Here is a 19,267-nt window from a genome sequence, read left to right on the forward strand (position 1 = left end):
TATTTTTAGTTTTTTTTCACAAACAACACCTGCTATACACTACACTGTGGATTTAGCAGAATCTAAGCTTTAAGATTCATCAAATGAAACACCCCTCAGCTCACACCTGCATTTCCAAGCATCTAAGAGAGTGGCAGTGGCCTTCAGGTATAACATAAATGCGAAAGGCCCTGTCTATAGCTAGTTTTAGCTTGGTTAACACTTTGTAGGCTACGGTAAAATACAAATGTGCGACATAGTGGACTCTTAGAGGAGGATCAGCTCCCATATGAAAGGATCTTTATCAGAAGAAAACACAACATCTCTTTGTGAGATGATTATATACAAAGAGGATAAGATTATAATAAAAATCATATTCCATATTTTAAATTTAAATCCCCCTATAATGGACCTTTCATATTGAACGATCATAACTCACAACTGATTAAGAAAACAAAGATGATGTTGATTTAACCCAGCATGGGTCGAGCTCTACTAGCCGAATGTATGTTTTAATCTTTTCAGTATGATGAGTGTCAAATGGAGTTATTTTCAAAAGTACATTGGTGGAACAAATTAAATCGATCCTATCAATATCAGAAACTAAACTAAACGTTCACAGGTATTCACTGATGGATTGCCAGTGTGGAGTACTCCACCATCCCATCAGGCTCTGTGCTCCTGGTTGAGTCGGGGGCTCCCACTTGTGTTTTGTGCTTCATCAGGTTCGCATACACCTCTGTTGGTTTCTTGTTGGCTCTGAAGTCCACTGTTGTGTATACAATGCTACTGATTTCCTGGGAGAGACACATTTTGTCAAGAGACAACGTTGTGAAGGAAGTTTAAAGCATAAACATTCTATCTGCTTTTGAAAACAAGTGACAATGAATCACAGCCACCACGTTCCCTGTTTTGCACTCACCGGGGCCTCTTGCTTCAGTGACTCACACTGAGTTTCTCCATATTTGTCTACAAAGAAAAGCAAAATCACATTTAAAACAAAATGTTTTTCTTTCATACACTCAGATATTTGCTATTATCAATTTGAGGTAACTGCTTACTCGTCTGTTTACGTTTTGCCTTGACCCTGCAACAAACCACACCAATAACTGAAATGATCAACATCATCACTGTAATGGACACAATGACAGCAAGTGGCACACCAAAACTCCAGGGAACCCTGGAGAGGAAAACAAATACATGTGTTATCTTCTGTCAGACATCACTATTTTGCTGGCATGCAACAAGAAGTGGGTAAGGTGCAGAGAGAATACCTGGGACTGTCACTGCGGTCTGGTGCCACAGCCGGCCCGGTGGAGTCTGGGAGTGTTGTGGAAATGCTGACAGTTGTTGTCAGTAAAGGTCTATGGTGACCTGAAACCTCTGCACAATGCAAGAATAACACATAAGCTTCTAGAGTGTATGCTCGGAATTAGAATTTATAATTGCTTACTTTACTGAGGATTAAAACATAAAATATAATTTGCAAGTGAGCCTTGCAAGCGTTATTGTACACATTTGTTGCTATGTCATAATTGACTTTTAGAACTATATATTATTAGACTGCTTACCAGACACCTCAACATAGTAATCACTGTAGATGAAGTTTGGAGTTCCTAGCACAATGCATCTGTAATAGCCTCCGTCCTCAAACCGAACTTTAGATATTTTGAATTCTATCCATCCGTCCTTTTCAGTTGCTGTAACTCTTCCTTTCAGTAAATCACAGGTAAATCCAGCACTGTCCAGCAGCTTGTAACATCCTCCTGGATAGAGTTTACAGCAGGACTTGCTGTAATTATTGTAAAAGGAAGGGAAGTTGAATCTCAGCAGAACTTGTTCAAACTCCTCGATCCTCTGCTGCCCTTTTAGATGAGGGAGATCTGCAAAACAACAAGTGTTTATTCACATAGACATGGGAGAACAGAAATCCTTATCAAATTTGGCAGTTAAAAAAAAACATACCTAATAAAAGAAATAAGACAACGGAAAACTTCATTTTCAGTGTGACGCTCACTGAGGCTCAGCATTTTTTGAAAGGTTTTCACTCTTTAAAGAGGATTTGAGGCCCCTCCTTGCTGAAGAAAAGAGGAAGTTGTCACTTCAACAGTTGGAGGATATGGACATGTTACCGTCTGCGTTGACTCTGTGAGGATTGCTGTATACTTGTGATATAATTCAACTTTACCTTGTTTTAACACCACGTTATCTGTTTGTTTTATGCAGACACATGGAGGGTGAATACCTGTATTGTACGACACACATTTAGAGGATGTTGAGTATGCTCATGGTGAAACATGTAGTTTTATATATCTGTCTTGAATAACATTATAAATATTGTATATAAAATACTGTGGGATCTTTTCTACATACTATACTATGACTTTTTTTCGGATGTTTTCAACAGTATACTAGGACCTTTTTGAACAGAACTGAGGCTTTCTTTGTAAACATTTTTAATTGGCATTTCAATGTCACATAATATACTCTTACTTTTTTTTCAAAATGTTCAATGTACTATAATATAACTTTTTTTAATCAACTGGCTTTTGCCTTCATTCATTTAGCAAATGTCCCTCAGGCGAAGCAGGTTGAGGAACCTATTGAAGAACATCACATGGCTCCTGTCCTGACTATGCATCCTTCCCTGTACTTTTTTATTGCTTGAATGTTAACACATGCTGGTATTTCCTTTACCACTTGTTATGCAATACAACACCACAAATTACAGCCGCACTATAAATATGGAGTTGCATCAAATCATTTCAGACAAAGCATGACTCTTCGGTACCTGCTTTGCTTGTATAGTGTGCGCTGCATAATGATGTAATATTTTAAAGCACACCTTGAAAAATCAGTTCCATCTGTGTTAAACCTGGGCATTTATGGACATATGAAAGAGTGGACACTTGTATACACAAAGTGTTTTATTTGGTGTCAGCTTTCAGCCTATTAAACACTTTATATTCACCAAATCAAAACATATCCTCCATTATGGAAAAGAAGAAAAATGCAACAGATATTTACATATTTATACTAAGTAAACACAATTTTGTGGCATTCTAACAATTAACATCATTATAACAGATCAAAAATAAACAATCACTTTTCATTTCAGTCCATTCAAAAACTAAAATGTTTACATGGATGCTCTGTATATTTTCTAAAACATGATATAAGCCATTTCCTTTTCTTTGATAACATTGTCTTGCAAATGGAGGCAGTTGTGGCACGTAAACACAAATGATTTTTATTAATTACAATATAGAACAACCTTGATAAATCAACTTATAAATGCACAGCCCCTATGATTAGGTTAGAAGCAATGGGTGCAATAATTAGCATTTACAAAAAATCTTATTAAACAGTGCAACTGCCCCGAGCAAAGGATGCTGTGGAGGAGATAAGCTTTAGTTCACCGCCAGCTGAATGCGTAAATAAGTTGAGGTCACTGTACTTGTCAGTTCAGAGTAGTCTGTAGGTTTGAAAAGCCGTCTATTCGTCTGTGAAAGTAATGACATCGTACTGGATGCCTTGCTGCTGGAGTTGCTCCAGCTGTTCGGGTGTAGCTTCAGTGTAGACTGTCTGCGTCTGCGTCATGGCTGCGTCTGCTACAGCTACAACAACAAAGACAGTCCACTTAGTTTGATTTGTTATCAGGCTGCTGGAACATGGTCATAAAGGTGAACCCAATGGACCACAAGGAAGCATTTTATAATGATGCCTGTTCTTAATTACTTTTGTATGTTATACAAAATGACAAATAATGTCTCCACAAGCTTATTTTTACCTGATAGATTTGAATGTCAACATCTGAATATAGCTTAAAAGTGGTATACTTTGAAAGATGCAACATCCAAAATCAGTGGCCTTTGAATTTGGGAAATACACACAATTCAACACTGAAGTGTAGGATTTAAATCATGTGAAGTGCAATCTGTTCCCTAAGACAGCCAACCTGTGACAGCAGAGTGGGCGACGGCCTCCATATCTTCAGGATTCACAATCTGTTCCCCCGAGCTCACGGGTATATACTGGATCTGACCATCATGACTGACAGCAATCTGAACACAAATAAACATGGAGCAATACGTTTTTGTCAAAAACATAAACCTGTCAAAGATGAGTATTTTAGGTTACTTGCTCCAATCTTCAACTGTAGAGGGAAATATCTGCTTACCTGTTGCTCCTGCAGAAAGGTCCCGTCGTGCTCATACTGAATGATCTGTCCATCTTGCATCTGAGGAGCGAACAGCAGTAACAACAAAACATTATCACTCCTTTTAAACACTCCATGTATCCATCAGTTAAAGTGACTTCTTATGAGGTTATACCACTGACCTGTATGTGGTTGCCATCAGCTAAGACTACATACTCCTGAGGGATTAAGTGCTGCACTCCATCTTGTGAGATGATATACTGAACCTAAACCAGACAAACAGTTGGGATGAAAGCTACATATTGTAATAAGGGCATTGTATGTCAACATTTCTGATTTGCAATGATTGTCATGGAAGAAGCTCTTACCTCAGTCACCTGGTTCTCTCCTGTCATCAGGTGCTGAACTGTTTGTCCATCTATGGTGGTTATCTGCTGGATGTATGTCCCTTCCTCCTGAATAATGTACACGTTTCAGTTATAAAACACAGAGTTGCTACATATTGTATGTGAAAGAAACTATTTGTTAATCATATTATGTTATAAGCAGGGGTGACGTGATATACAGGTATATAATACACATGATAATAGTGTTTAATTAATCCAGCATTTATGACGTTATTCCCAACCTTAGTTATGTTTACAGACTCTCTTGTCTTGAAAGTCTTGTAATGAAAATCTGATATTATGACAGCCTAGTTCGAAGTATGTCCAGTATAGTTAAGTGCTGCACCTGGTCTGATAGTCCCTGTTCCTGTGCTACAATGATATGCTCCTGTCCCAAAGCCTGCAACCGCTCTGGGGTGATCACCGCTTGATGAGCCTGTAGGGCTGTTAGACACACAAAAACACACACACACACACAATAAGTTTGAGATTATTTTACACAAAATGTAGACTTAAACAAGTACCAGTTCGTAAAATAGCAACCAAAATGATTTATTAATCTTTGAATTATTTGCTGTTCCTTACACTGTAGTGTTGCCAGGGCCTCCTCATCACTGTTCACTATGATGGTTTGCTGAGATGTGCCAGTTCGCGTCTTGCGAGCGGGATGATCCTGACTGTGGAGACGCTCCATATGAAACTTCAAATGGCCATTACGATTAAACCTAGACATTGTGCAAAAAATACATCATCATTAGCGGCTAAAGTAAATATACGTTTTGTGACAATTTTAACAAGTTAAGCTCCGAACCTTTGTCCACAAAGGTTGCAGGAGAACGGTTTCTCATTGGTGTGTGTCATCATGTGTCGGCGCAGGTCTTTCTTGTTCTTGGAGGCAAAACTACAGCTTGGACACTTGTGAGGGCGTAGGTAGGAATGCAGCTCCATGTGAGTCTTAAAAATAGGATGTTAACCATATTCAGAAAGAGTCAAGGTTGGAAAGGAAGTTCAAGACGAAAATGCTTTATCAAAAAAAGAGACGCCTTCTTAAACATTGAAAACGCAGTGGAAATTGCCATTGTTGTCCTTCATCTTGAAACTTTATTTGTTGAGCTATTCAAAATGTATAGTGTCATAACTGCACCCTGTTAACAACCTTGGTTTTATTTATGGAATTACTTTATTAATTGATTATTGCCTGTTCATTTTCAATCAAAACAAATGTGTTTTGGATTAGATAAATTTAAAAAAAAAGAAGTTGAGTACAGAGTTGTAGGCGCACCTTGACCTCGAGCCAGGAGGTAGAGGTATAATCACAATCAGGACACTTGAAGGTGTTGGGGTCTATGTGCGCCCTCTTGTGGTTCTCCATGTCAGAGCGCCCGTGAAAAGACTCCATGCATATACGGCAGGAAAACCTCTTTGTGCTCAAACCGGGAGAGCCCATGGCAGAGGGAGAAGCTGGAGCTTCGCTGCTCAGCTGTTAGAAGAAATTCCACTCAGTCACAGAGGAGTGATACACAGTGTTATACTGATCTACAAAAACAGTTGATCTATTGCATTTACCTCCACCTGTTGCAGAACACCATCAGGTAGTGCTGACGTAAGGTAGTACTTGTCACTCTTCATGCTCTCTGATTCGGAGACTTCTACAGCCTGACAAGGACTGCCCTCTTCGTTACTGAAAACACAACAGTTCAATGATGTTATCAAGTGTTGAGATTGCACAAAGGTCATCAATAAAGATACATTAAGATACAATAAACCTCCTCATCATTAAGGTAGTTGTGTGACTGTGTTTTCCAGGCTATCCTATACTGTATGTTCTAACAAGTAAGAGGAAATGGTATAGTGAGTCATGTTACCTGTATCCAGGGCTGTGGATCTCTTCGGCCGCCTGTTCCACCACACTGAAGTCCCCTCCACTCTCGTAGGCTTCGATAGCAATCTGGGCGAGCCCTCCTGTTTCAGAAGTGGCTGCCTCAAAGGCCTCTTGTAGCACCGTCTCACCGTTCTCCGAAACGTGGAAGGTCACAACCTTTTGTGCCTGTCCCGGTGCTGTGGTCACTGCACTCCATGTGCCCTTTTCTAAAGGTTTGCCTTCCGACTTAAGGACTGCAACCTGAGGAGCATAATCAGTCAATAATACTTTCTACATAAATGTTGCCTTCTTATGTAAACTGAATTATTTTTGACGAGTTATAGAACCAACCTGTAAGGCGTTGCCCACCAGTTCCCGGGCATTGCTCATATTCAGCAGCAGGTCAAGGGCATTCTGGGCAGATTGATCACTGGATTCAGCTGGAGAGCACATGGTGAAAAAGTCAGCATTTGTCTGCAAACTGATTACAGTGCCAGAAAAACTAAAGAGAATCCTCTTGAATGACAAGAGGCCTGACCTTGTTCATAGATGATGGTGGTGTTTCCCATAGCGTCCTGGGACACAGATGCATTTTCCAAACCCTGCATGGCTTGTAGTGTTGCAGAATCCACTGCAACCTTTAAAAGGGGATAAAAAAAACAGTTATCATCTCCAAGTGCCATTAACTATAACTTTAATAACACAAGCTACAAATTGGATCTCAAATAGACTCACAATAGTGTTCTGCAAATCCTGCGCGTCATCGGGTTGTTGTTGTTTGAGCTCCTCTATCTGCTGCAGGGTGAAGAAGGGTCTGCGTCGCCTCCTGACCGGCTCCTCAGGGTGGGCTACAGACCACTCGTCAAACGTCTCAGGGTGGCGACACTGCACATGTAGACGCAAGTTCTTCCTGTGCTTGGTCGTGAAGTGGCACAGATCACAAGAGAAAGGCTTCTCTCCTGTAGATGACACAAATAAATAATACAGAGTTAAGAAGTATAGTGCAGTCTTATAATAGGTAAACATAACACATTTAAGCTGAGTGTTTTGTCGCACTGACCTGTGTGTTTGATGGCCAGATGGGAGACCAGGAACTCCTCTTTGGAAGTGGAGTATTTACAGTAGTCACACTTAAAGGGCCGGTCATTGGTGTGGGACAGCTGATGGTTGAGCAGCAGTTTCTTGTTGTCACAAGTGTAATCGCAAAATTCACACTTGAACCTGGCACATGCACATTGATAAAAAGGTCACTGTGATATTATCATTGCTATAATCAAACAAAAAAATGAATAATGTTGACTCATCCCAGTATATTCTACTTTAACAGTCTGAAACATGACAAAACAAAGAGATGGACAAAATACTGACTTGCTGTCTCCTAGACTCTGGATGTGGGTTAGTAGGTGCATTTTGAATGTGTACCGTTTCTTGAAGGATTTTCCACACTGTTAAGACAGAACAGCATATTTAACAGGAGTTTTAGAGTAGATTAAAAAGGTCCAACAGTTATTAGTGCACTCACTTTTCTGCAAGGATTAACACAGTTATGCAAAACAGAATTCTCTTATTGAACAGGTCAATCTTTTAATCAGAGAAGGTAGTGGAATTAAAACACGCTTCTTACAGAAGTACCAATCATATTGCAAAATGATTATAACTTGACCATATGAAGAATAATTTGATCTTAAATCCTATATTGGTGCAGTGTCCAACCATTCTGTACAGCAAACATGTAAGTGCAATGATGCATAATAGAGAACGAATTGAAAATCATATGTTCAAGTGTTGTCATTTAGAGCAGGTGATAATATTTCTCCCGTAGTGGTCTCTTCTCAGAGTAAAACATCTCCTAGAGTTGTTTGGCAACCAATTAAATACTCTGTGCCATTATTTTCTATTTCCTTTTTTTAATTATTATTTCTTACGTGTTCTTAAATTGTATCTTTATTTTCTGACCTTATCACACATGTGTGGTTTCTCTGAGCTGTGGGTCTTCATGTGCTGGGTCAGTCTCTTTTGCATGGGGTAAACTCTGTGACACACAGGGCAGAGGAACTCTGACACTTTTGGTACCTGCAACAACAAGAACAGATCCCAAAATGGTTACATGCATGCTAACGAGCAATAAACAATTATTCAAATATAGGAAATGTCTTACCAACTCTGTCTTTTTCTTTCTGGAGGATGGAAACAACGGAAATGATAACAATTATTAAAAAACATATTTGGGAACTTGTTTTGTTTAAGTGCTGTATATTATCTAAGTTACTTACTTATCTTTGTTGTGGACTGTTGAGTGGCGAATAACATCTTTCTTGTAAACACTTGTGTAATCACACTCTTCACACTTGAACGGCTTGATGCCCTCATGATTGAACATGTGCTCCTGCAAAACAGCCCACAAGACTTTTAAGGACGCGTTAAAATCTGCAGGAAAACTGAGCTTTACCAGAATGCTGAATCATTGCAACTGACCTTAAGTGAAGACCAGCGCTTGCAGCGATAGTTGCACTGCAGGCACTTGAAGAGCTCTGGGTCATTGCCTTCATGAGAGTCCACGTGAAAGCGCAAATCCTCTTGAGTGAGGAAGCGTGAGCCACAAATCCAGCAATTATGAGGTCTCAGGAGCGGTTTCAAAGATTTATAGTACCGACTGGAAGATAATCAAGAAGGTACAATGAGTTTGTTGTCCTATTATGTATTACTATTTGGAACACAGCTTTATTTAATAGTTTGATACTTACTTTCGGTTTATATACTTCTTATACTTCTTGCGAAGAAACCGCTTGGAGGGCCGACCACGTTTCCTCTGAAAAAATTCCTCTGGCTGTGTGTTGGATGAAGGGTCTTTGTTCTCAGAGTCTGATTGGCTTATTGCTACCTCGGCTGTGTCTCCATCGTTCACCATGGTAGGACTGTTGTGTAGTCCGGACGAACTTGCCTCTTCAGGTGAACTACCATCCGCACTAACCCTGGGCTTCTTAGCAATACTTTCTGCTTCTGTAACAACCAATAAAAAAGAGGAATGAGCAATGCTGCAGTAATAGGCTGGTTTTGTTTTATTTGCTTTACTGTGTTAACCTGAAAACAAACCTTTGTTGCTGTAGCCTTCTTCTATAAGACTATACTTCCTTGGACGGCCAACCTTACGCCTAGGACGACCATGAGAGGATGAAGAGATTGGAGGAGCAGATTTCTTTAAAATGGCAGGTGGTCTTCCTTTGCCATCCTCATCTGCTGGGGTGTAATCACTATCCTCTAACAAAAAAAGTTGGAGAGAGAGGGATATGCAAATTTAAATGTTACCCTTTTGACTGATTCTTAGTCTGAAAAGTGTGCATGTTTGTCTGCCTGGGGGTTTAATGATAATCTTTCTCAATGACCTTCAGCATCATCAATAGCACCCGAATCCACAATATCATCCTCCTCTTCTTCTGCTTGTTTGGGCTGAGCAGCCTCAGCTTTTGCTGCCTTCCTCTCTTCAGCTTCCTCCCTCTCTGCCTGACGACGGGCAAACGTCTCACTTTTAGGAGGCCTTCCTCGTTTACGCTTTTTTGACATTTCCCCTAGAAAACGCACATTATAACAAACTTTCTTTTAAAACTGGGAACAAAGAAAAACTCAAATAAGATAAATTGACATAAATATTGAACAACCCTTCCTTACCTGCAGGTTTGAAGTGTTTGTCTCTCATGTGGTTGATGAGTGTGTCTTTGGAGGCACTCTTGTATGGACACATCTTACACTTGAACTGCTGAACAATCACTACTTCCATCATCTCCTCCAGCTCAGCCAGGTTTGGTGCTCTGTGTCCTGAGCCTTCTGGCACTGTTGAAGTCTCCATCTCCCTGGACAACCCTGCTTCATCCTGATGCCCCTGGGAACCCTGGGGCTCGTCTTGGCTGGGTGAGCACTGTTGGACTAGCTCAGGTTCTGCATTAGAGGTGTAAGTCCCACTGCTGCTGATGTAGGTCCCAGACTGGCTCTCACTGCACTCCAATGCCTCAGGAAGCCCAACTGAACCTGCTGTGTCTGCCAGAGGGTGGTCCGAAGAGGAGCTGTCACCCTCATAGATGGAGGCCTCTGGGCCGTTGCTGCTCGCCATGTAACAGGAGTGCTGGGGTTGCTGTTGAGAGTGCTGCGGCTGGTCTGGAACCTGGTTGTTCTCATCATCTTCATCATCGTCCCTTGCTTGATACCGAGAGCATCCTGGTTGCTCGGAGTCTGCAGCTGCAACACACTCCCCTACATACTGGGCAACATATTGTCTTAATGTCTGAGTCCGGTGGTCTGCACTACTGTCAATGTAACTGCGTGAATGATGCGGTCGCACCCCACCGTCCACTGTACACTCCATGTACCCAGCACTGCACTCTACAACATAGTGACCCCGGCTGGTTGGGTTCGAGTCAGCCCCACTGCACTCCACATATCCAGGCAGGTCCTGGTCACTGTTATCCCCGCTGTAGTCAGGGAAACCAGACTGGGAGCGGGTCTGGTCGGGCTCCTCGCCTGAACACTCCACATACGAAGATGAAGACTCACCTGTCTGGTCTGGACCATCTGCACTGCAGTCCATGTACTGGGAAGGGTGGGAGTGCTGGGGCTGGTCAGGCTGACTGCTGCTGTCCTCTGGGTAACCCGAGTGACCCGGCTGATCAGGTTCGGGGTGGCCCTGCATGTCTCCCTGGTCCAGACAGGTGGAGGTGGGTCCTTCAGAAAGAGCTTCTATGGCTATACGATCAGAGAGGGCTGAAGATGACATTGGGGCTACCATAGGAGCTCCTATTGCAGACATATACATGGATTGTACACACTATTAAAAAGGATATTCTATGGTGTGTCAGTAATTGAAAAGGTATACTTCATCCGTAAAATTACAATTTTTGTATATCTGTGTTCCAATCCCAATACATTTTTGAAAGTATTCCTTTAAGGTGATTTTAAATAACAGTCACTTGTTAGAGGACATTCATACATTTTGGTTAATAGACAGGTGGTAAAGAAAGTTCATGATGACTGAACAACATCCCATCAGAGTATTCACTTATATATGTAAACATGCTGCCAATTGTCTCATGAACTTTCAAAGTGTTTTTAATGGGCTGAGAGTAAGCAGTAACAATATCACACTTACCGTCATCTGGTCCTTGTAATATCAAATATCGGGTTGTTTCTGCACCTCCATCTTCTGCACTGGTCACAGCTATGCAACCTGACAGAAGAACAGTTAACAGCATCAGATACCTGCTACCTTATTATACTGACCCCACCCTAAAGTTGCTCAGGCAATGATAAAACAGACAAAACAGAAAGCAGAGTGTCAGAGGAAATACCATTCATGATGTCAGGGCCGATGGTGGACTCTATGATCTTGTCAATGGCAGACCCGAGATCTGATGAGGTAGAAGCAGTGGAGTCAGAAACCATCATGGATCCTTCAGACGCAGCACTGGAGTGGACCAGCACTTGGGCTGAATCAGACACCAGCACCGACTGAGTCACTGTCGAGACGCTGGACACACTGGTGGACTGAGCCACTGAGGAGGAGTCTGGGAGATGGACTGATGAAACTCTGGCATCTGTACTGGAGCTGGTTTCTGAGGCGAACACCTTGAGGGACAAATGGTGATACCAATGTAAAGACATTTTTAATACAAAGCATAACTGCTATCTAGTTTTGTTGCATTCTGAGTTTCTTCCACACATAACCATATTTTAAGTAAAAGGCTTACCACAAGTCCCTCTGAGCTCTGTCCCACATGGCAGTCAGACTCAGGGGCCTGTGCATGAGAGGCAGCTGCATCACTGCTGTCTGCAGACATGGCCTCTGATGACTCCACTCCCATGCCGCTTTCAGACGGCTCCTCCATCCCCGAAGGACCAGCATCACTGCTGCTCTCCACCTCATTCTCCTCTGAATCCATGACTTTAAAAATAAAACATGAACTCAATATCAACTTTTTAAGTTTGTGTAAATTGTATTGCCTTGGGCATAATTTCTAATGCACTGTCTTAATGAATGATGAACATAACTCCAGATTTGTTTCATGAATCGTTTTTATAGTAAAGATTTTATGGAAGAAAAAAAAAGGTAACTACGTTCATTCATTCACTTTCATTGCTGTCTTTCAGATGGGAAAACAACTTCAAATTAACAAGAGTTTTTGTTGAATGGTTTTACTGTCACCTTGAATGTAGGGTTTACATTTGGTGTGTCCATATGATGTCTTTTATATGAAACCTGAAACCAATGCTGGGTTTGTAGGAATGTAAATGACTTTGTACCAACTTGTTCTATCTAGGGGGGTTTAAATAACAAAAGTGAATTCATTCAGAAACACTTGAACATAAGTGTACTGAACATTGTAATTTTTCTTGGAACTATATTCTCACTGCCCTACACCAAATGGCTTAGTGAGTGGTGTGATCAACACAATGCAAAGCGTATAGTAAGTGTTTGGCCAAAGGGAGATGTTGTACCACTGATCCTTTTCTGGATATTGTTTTTAACTAATTCATATGAAGTATGTTTTGTTATTACTTTGCGAGTGTAACAAGCTGTTTATCTAGGAAAATAAGGACCGTTAGCATTCACCTAGGCTAATGCTTACATATCTGTCAAAATTAGTTGGGTATTTCAAGTAGTTTCACTCTCTTTGGTGTGATCAAGTGTCTCTATTTTGGGTTTGGACAGTTCACTTGTGGTCTGGTCTGTTGTGACCTGTTCGGTGACATCAGCCGTCAAGTTATTTAGAAACATGACGCCAACAGGACTGAACGTTTGTAAGCTCACGATTAACAAGACCAGCTAGCATTAGCCTTTAGCATCCTTGTCAGCTCCTCTCTTGATCGATTAAGCTGTAAAACAGACATTATTGTAACGCAATGAGAGTGTGGGTGTTTTAATACGATAACGCTATTGATTACAGATCATGTCACTGATCTAAACAAGTCGGCATAACCGATGTAATCTCGGATTGTGCGTAACAGCGTCCTACACAGTGTTAGTTAGCCATTTTAATCGGGCCCAGCTGCCCTTCACCCTGCCTGCTCCGTGTCGCCATTTTCCAGCAGGCAGCCCAGTTTTACACTCAGGCATCTAAGGGCTCTACTGGGGACCTCGAGGGCCTCAGCCGCGGCAGACCGCCCTAATACTCTCCCTGAAGAAAATGAAAATATTTTCCTCCTCCGGCACTACAATCTCCACGCTTTATTCTTACCGTTTGTGTTCGAGTAGAAAGGTATCCTTTAGTTCAGATGCGTTACTAGGACAGAAAATAGTAACCGATAATTGTTGCTTCATTCTAGTCGGGCGCCATGAGACTCTCCTAGCTTCCTGTCTGTGCAACCGGATCTTAATTATTATTTTTCTTGAAAATGATCGTGTTGTTTGACTAAAGGTGGATTTGTTTGTCTGTTTCAAAAAAGCATGTGTACTGATTGGTTGATTGATTGATTATTTGATGTCCCAAATATTTGGTAAATGTGATGTTTGTATTCCCTTAGTGGACTATTGTTTTTAGAGGAAGGACAACTGCGCAAATGGATGCGGAGTAATATGCAAACGCATAGGGCCGCTGTTAAACTGCAAACTGATGGACCTAAAATGCTCAATATTCCCAGAACGTATCTGATGTACCTTCACTAAACAGAAACATAAAGTTCGGCTGCCTGTCATTTTATTCATATTACTCCTCATGCATTAAACCAGGCTACCAAGGTCTCTCATGTAAATATCTCAGGATTTAGTTCAGGAAGTATTAGTTTGAGTATATCTAAAATTATTTTAAAAATATGACATATTCTGAAACTGTTAATATGCTACATGATATGTTTTAAACTGAAAATAAATTGCCTAACTTTTATGATATATATAGTTAACTTTACAGTACTACCAGATGTCCTGCTAACATGTTATATGAATATTCCTATTGAAAGAGGAGTCATTATCCTAATTTCTTTATGATGCGTAAGTGTGTTTATAACCTGTCTTAATGTCACATGTTGTCAGTGTTAATTTTTCAGATAATGAATACATCATAAAGTAATAAAATTACATTTATATCAGGTGGTGGCTCATACGGTTGTCTGTTGTGGGACTGTGGACTCGAAACGTTGACTAAATATAGCATCTGAGCATGATGGGGTTGCCAGTAAATCATGGTTTAGTGAATGAATAAGACGGACCAGTATGGTGTAATTCTCACATAATGTTTATTGCTTTGAAAGTACAAAACATATCAGTCTCATAAATAATTTCAGTGAAGGAGACATACATTGTCTTCCAGTGCAAGTAATTGGCTTTGAAGCCATTTTTCAAAAATACACACATATATTTATACAAAACAAACAAGCGTTAGGACAAAAAAATAATAATATTAGATATTACTATAAATACCAAAAATATTCTAATACTGTTTAGAGTCTGAACCGGTCAGACATAAAGAAATTATTAAGTAAATCTGGAATCCAGATAACCTTCAACATGAATTTTGTTGTTCTTATTGGTCAACCAACCAGTTCACAGATTAACTGACTAATTGTAAGGCAGTGCCAAAAATCACAATTTTTTCTCTTTTTTGGGCCATTGCTGTATGTTATAGAATTAGCCAAGGTCAATGGTGGCCAATTATTTACATACCAGAAAGCACACACATCAAACAACAGGCGCTATACTGCATCACTTTCTCCCTGACACCTGCACAGGCAAGAGAAGTAGGTGCTACCACAATAAAGACGATTTCCAGCTCATCCCCATTTCTTTCATCTCCTCAGTAGCGAGTGCGTGAAGCATCTGAGCACTTGAGAAGGTCATACTTCACGTAGCCAACGCGATCCACCTGCCTGCGGGAGTTCATACGCCAGTAGAAGCGGTCCCGGCAAAAGTACATGTGTCCTGTAGCAGAAATATTGGGATTTGAATGACTAGAACACAACATGAGATTTTTTTACATCAACAATCTACTGTTTTATGGCAATGTTATCTATTGAGCTCAGTAATTACTATTTGAAATTACCGTTGTACTGGAACACATCATGAGCATCATTGGGGACGCCACCAAAGACGGCATCTGTGTATCTGGGGTACCCTTTGTCGATTTTCTGGGCTTTCACATCAAGCCTGTGTTGATCATAGCAGACAATGTCATTGAACAGGTAAAAAACAACGCTGTTTTAACTCACAGACTTTAGTTATGTTACAAAAAAAGCTTTTTTCAGGCCTTTTTTGAGTTTCTGGGACAGACGTGATTCCCATCCTGATGTCAGGCACACTTTAAACATACCTCCAGTAGTTCTCCCCACTGAAGAGCAGCACTTTGCCTTTTCCCCTCTGCAGTGCTCCCTCCACCTTCTGAACACTGTTAGGGAGGCCAAGCTTCTCAATGCTGCGGGGACCCAGAACACTCTTCCCTGTGTACACCCAGAATCGTGTCCCTATAGAAAGAAGATGATCATAAGAAAAAATTATGTTTTGCACTTCTGTCTTTTGTAATAGAAGTATATTATACAATGCATGAAGCTCCATTACCTGAGAAGAAGTACAGTTTCCTGGTCAGAGTGTTCTCAAAGGCAGAGTCGATGACTGCTGGCAGAGCGGGCCAACTCTCAGAAATAGAAAATGGTCCCTTGAGCCCTCCATCTCTCCCGCTAGACATCTTCCAGTATTGTCTGTTGATCAACACATGCAATGAAAACACTGACACTTCCTGAGTTTATTTTTTTTGCAAAGAAGAAGAGACTGATTAGCTTACCCATCATTGAAGAAGTGTAGCTCTCCATTAATCACAGTGATGGTGTCGAATTTGTTCAACTTGCAGGCATCTATGCTCGGATCAACAGGTTTGGGGGTAGTGGAAGTCTCATCAGGGTCTGGGTAGGCGGTAGTGGGGGGGGTGTTGGGCTGAGGTGGGGTGGGATCAGGGCCGTCTTTGCGCCCTGAAAAAAAAAATGGTGTTGATTGTGAGAAATTGAAAACTTTCATGTGATTTTGCATGATAACGCAGTTCATCATGACCTTACCATAGAGATATTGAATGCCTTCAATGTCGTCCTCATGAAGGGAGAAGTCTTCCACGAAGCTGTACATGGGGTACATCAGAGCCTCTCTGATGTTTGAGTGATCCAGGCCGAGTGCATGACCAAACTCATGGGCTGCCACCAGGAACAGACTGTAACCTGGAGGACATACAGTAAGGAATATTAACAAAAGGCAAGTGTATCTAATCCCCTTTCCCTGTCTTAATATTCATGTAACTCACCTTTGTCAGGACAAAAACCCCATTTCTGATCTTCATCATAGCTGTCAGTGGTACCGCACCACAACTTGCCGTCTCCTCGTCCCTCACTAGTGCAGGAGTCGTACTCTTTACCCAGGAACACAAAGGGGAAGTGGCAGGGCTCTCCCTCAGAATTTCCACCAATTACAGCGGTCTCTGTCCAAACAAAGACATAACAGCAATAGTAAGAAAACAAGACATTGTGGTGGTACTCGACAGCATTTATGGATTGTGGTTTCAGTCACTCACCACGACTGGGACAGAACCCATATTTCTTGTCAGTGTCAAAGTTGCTTGTGGTGGCACACCAGCGATAGCCATCATCACGGCCCTCAGTGGTACAGCTGTCATATTCTTTGTCCAGAAAGACAAAGGGGAAGACACACTTTTCTCCATCTGCGTTTCCTCCAAATGTGTACAGCACTGTCGGGAGGAGAAAAAAGGGTAAGCAGGATGAAGCGCGTCAGCATGCCACTAAAGAAATTCCCCTTATCTGGGGGACCTGTGACCTATCACTTCCATTGCAGAATAAACTGTCAATCTTACGTTCACTTGGGCAGAAGCCAAATTTCTTGTCTTTGCTGTAGTCTGCTGTGGTGGAGCACCATGGCAGGTTGTCCGAACGCCCTTCAGAGGTACAGGTGGTGTAGGATTTGCCCTCGAAAGTGAAAGGGAAGTGGCACATGGCACCATCAGCATTCCCATAGAGAGTCTTCACAGCTTAAGTGAAAGAAAAAAGTAATACATTAAGCACTATATAAAGCGAACACCGGGGGGAGACATCTTCTTAATAAATGTTGGGGGTAGAGGAATATATGTTGGTATTTCTGATTACCTGGTCCTTCTCCCAGGGTCCAGTACTCATCATCGTCAAAGTGGGCGTCACCCTGAATACCCTCACCCGGGGGATAAGCATGGGCCAGAAGTCCATCCTTACCATCAAATGGGTATGGGTCTCCGTGGTCTGAGTGAAATATTACATTTTACTTCAGTCTTTGATTTTAGAATTGCCTTTAGTACAGCAAATACCATTAAAAGACCAGCGCAAAAACACATACCGTTTTTTCCAAATGAAATCATGATGTCAGCTGTCCCATCAAAGAGGCGGGTAAAAGTCAGAGGGGCCACATCACTCCACACCTTGAAGGCTCTGGCAAAGGCGTCGTCAATCAGAGACATCTCCATGTCGGGGGTATAGTTAATGATCCTGTGGAAAAATGCAGAATGACACTGTGCTGTCAGACTTCTCGTAAACAATGTAAGTGAAGAACTTGATACATTTAAGGTATTTTACTTTACTTTATTTTTAATACTACTTCATGCTTTTACTCCACTACATCTCGGAATGGGTTTTTTCCATTTATTTTGACACCATTAGGTGCTACCAACTTTGCAACTCCAGATCTTTAATATAAAACAAAAACAACCAATAAATTAAGATGTATTACTATAGATTAAGTTACCCAGCAGTTTATAAATGAATTAAAACTAGCCAATATATATAATCATTCATGCAATAATAATTACAACATACATTGAGAGAAATGAGCCATTCCGCAAAGTCAGAACATTTACTTTGAATAGTTTAAGCATAATTTGATGCTAATAATTACTTTCATTTTATGACATTTTTGAATGCAGGACATTTATTTGTAACAAAGTGTTCTGAAATTGTATTGTTTTTACACCATCATATCAAATGTATTTTATGAAGTCAACTAACTTATTTCTCTCTACTCACCTATAGGTGACATCTTGATGGTCCCATTTGAGATCTCCATCAAATGTTTTGTAGTTGGCCACATCAGGAACCCCGCAGCGTGGTCGCTTCATGGCCTCCAGTGTGGACTTATCCAGCTCTCCAGTCTCCTCCAGCCCCATCTGCCTCTGCATCCTCTTCAAAGCCTTGGAAGTGGACACCATAGACTGGAAGCCACTGCGATGATGTGTTTCCATGTAGCCAAACTTATTCAGATAACCCTGGCAGGAGAACAAATAAATGAGTCCAGGCGGATGGTCATACCATTTAATGAACAGGATAAATTAGTTTCTTATAAAAAAAAAATTAACAATGGTTTTGAAAAAAAAAAAAAAATCATATCCAAGTATTTTTGTGACATCTGTTCTAACTTTTTAAATCATAAATTCAGTGGAAAATATATTTCTTGCCATTAACATTGTGTTGGAGTTCTCTGTTCAGGTAATTGCTTCCCCACACAGCTTGATTGCACACTGTTTGGGGAATATCAGTCTATCAAAACAAAATGAACCATCTGCTACTCACTTCTGCCAGCTCCGTATCAGTCATGCTTTTGATGATGTCTCCTGGGAAAGTGACAGAGACGGACTTGAGGGGATGGCTCCATCCATCCTGTATGCTTATCCCCAAAAATAAACACACAGCTAAAGCACAGAACCTCATTATGAGATCTGCTGTAGATTGCTGCAAAATGTTACAAAAAATGTAAACACTAAGAGCTCTTGCAGTGAACAAGTGCTCAGTTAGACAAAAAGTTAAAAAGTTGATCAGTGTTTCTCCTTCAGTGTTGTCTTTCCTCTTCTTCTGACTGGTGGCTCTTGTTGTCGCTCCTTTGTGCCCTTG

General features: G+C 41.0%; 1 protein-coding gene across 1 annotated transcript; it reads right to left on the reverse strand.

Annotated features, from left to right (window-relative positions):
- Nucleotides 1–78: 78 nt before the first annotated feature.
- LOC134869625 (uncharacterized) lies at nucleotides 79–19,267 on the reverse strand. The gene is given in 49 exon segments (XM_063891465.1): nucleotides 79–776; nucleotides 902–948; nucleotides 1,041–1,159; nucleotides 1,254–1,362; nucleotides 1,551–1,862; nucleotides 1,945–1,995; nucleotides 3,477–3,596; nucleotides 3,938–4,043; nucleotides 4,160–4,219; nucleotides 4,321–4,404; nucleotides 4,507–4,593; nucleotides 4,871–4,968; nucleotides 5,110–5,249; nucleotides 5,336–5,478; nucleotides 5,807–6,004; nucleotides 6,091–6,205; nucleotides 6,390–6,646; nucleotides 6,737–6,825; nucleotides 6,924–7,023; nucleotides 7,121–7,344; nucleotides 7,446–7,606; nucleotides 7,754–7,830; nucleotides 8,342–8,458; nucleotides 8,544–8,562; nucleotides 8,659–8,771; nucleotides 8,861–9,038; nucleotides 9,130–9,385; nucleotides 9,479–9,643; nucleotides 9,769–9,951; nucleotides 10,052–11,170; nucleotides 11,523–11,600; nucleotides 11,722–11,998; nucleotides 12,121–12,314; nucleotides 13,040–13,161; nucleotides 13,609–13,654; nucleotides 13,657–13,720; nucleotides 15,229–15,284; nucleotides 15,406–15,509; nucleotides 15,673–15,823; nucleotides 15,918–16,057; nucleotides 16,141–16,324; nucleotides 16,409–16,564; nucleotides 16,648–16,821; nucleotides 16,915–17,088; nucleotides 17,212–17,385; nucleotides 17,501–17,629; nucleotides 17,724–17,872; nucleotides 18,407–18,645; nucleotides 18,950–19,267. Coding segments are annotated over 49 exon segments (7,767 nt in total). The 5' UTR covers nucleotides 19,088–19,267; the 3' UTR covers nucleotides 79–605.

Source organism: Eleginops maclovinus, chromosome 1 (genome assembly GCF_036324505.1).
Source record: "Eleginops maclovinus isolate JMC-PN-2008 ecotype Puerto Natales chromosome 1, JC_Emac_rtc_rv5, whole genome shotgun sequence".
Classification (NCBI taxonomy): Eukaryota; Metazoa; Chordata; class Actinopteri; order Perciformes; family Eleginopidae; genus Eleginops; species Eleginops maclovinus.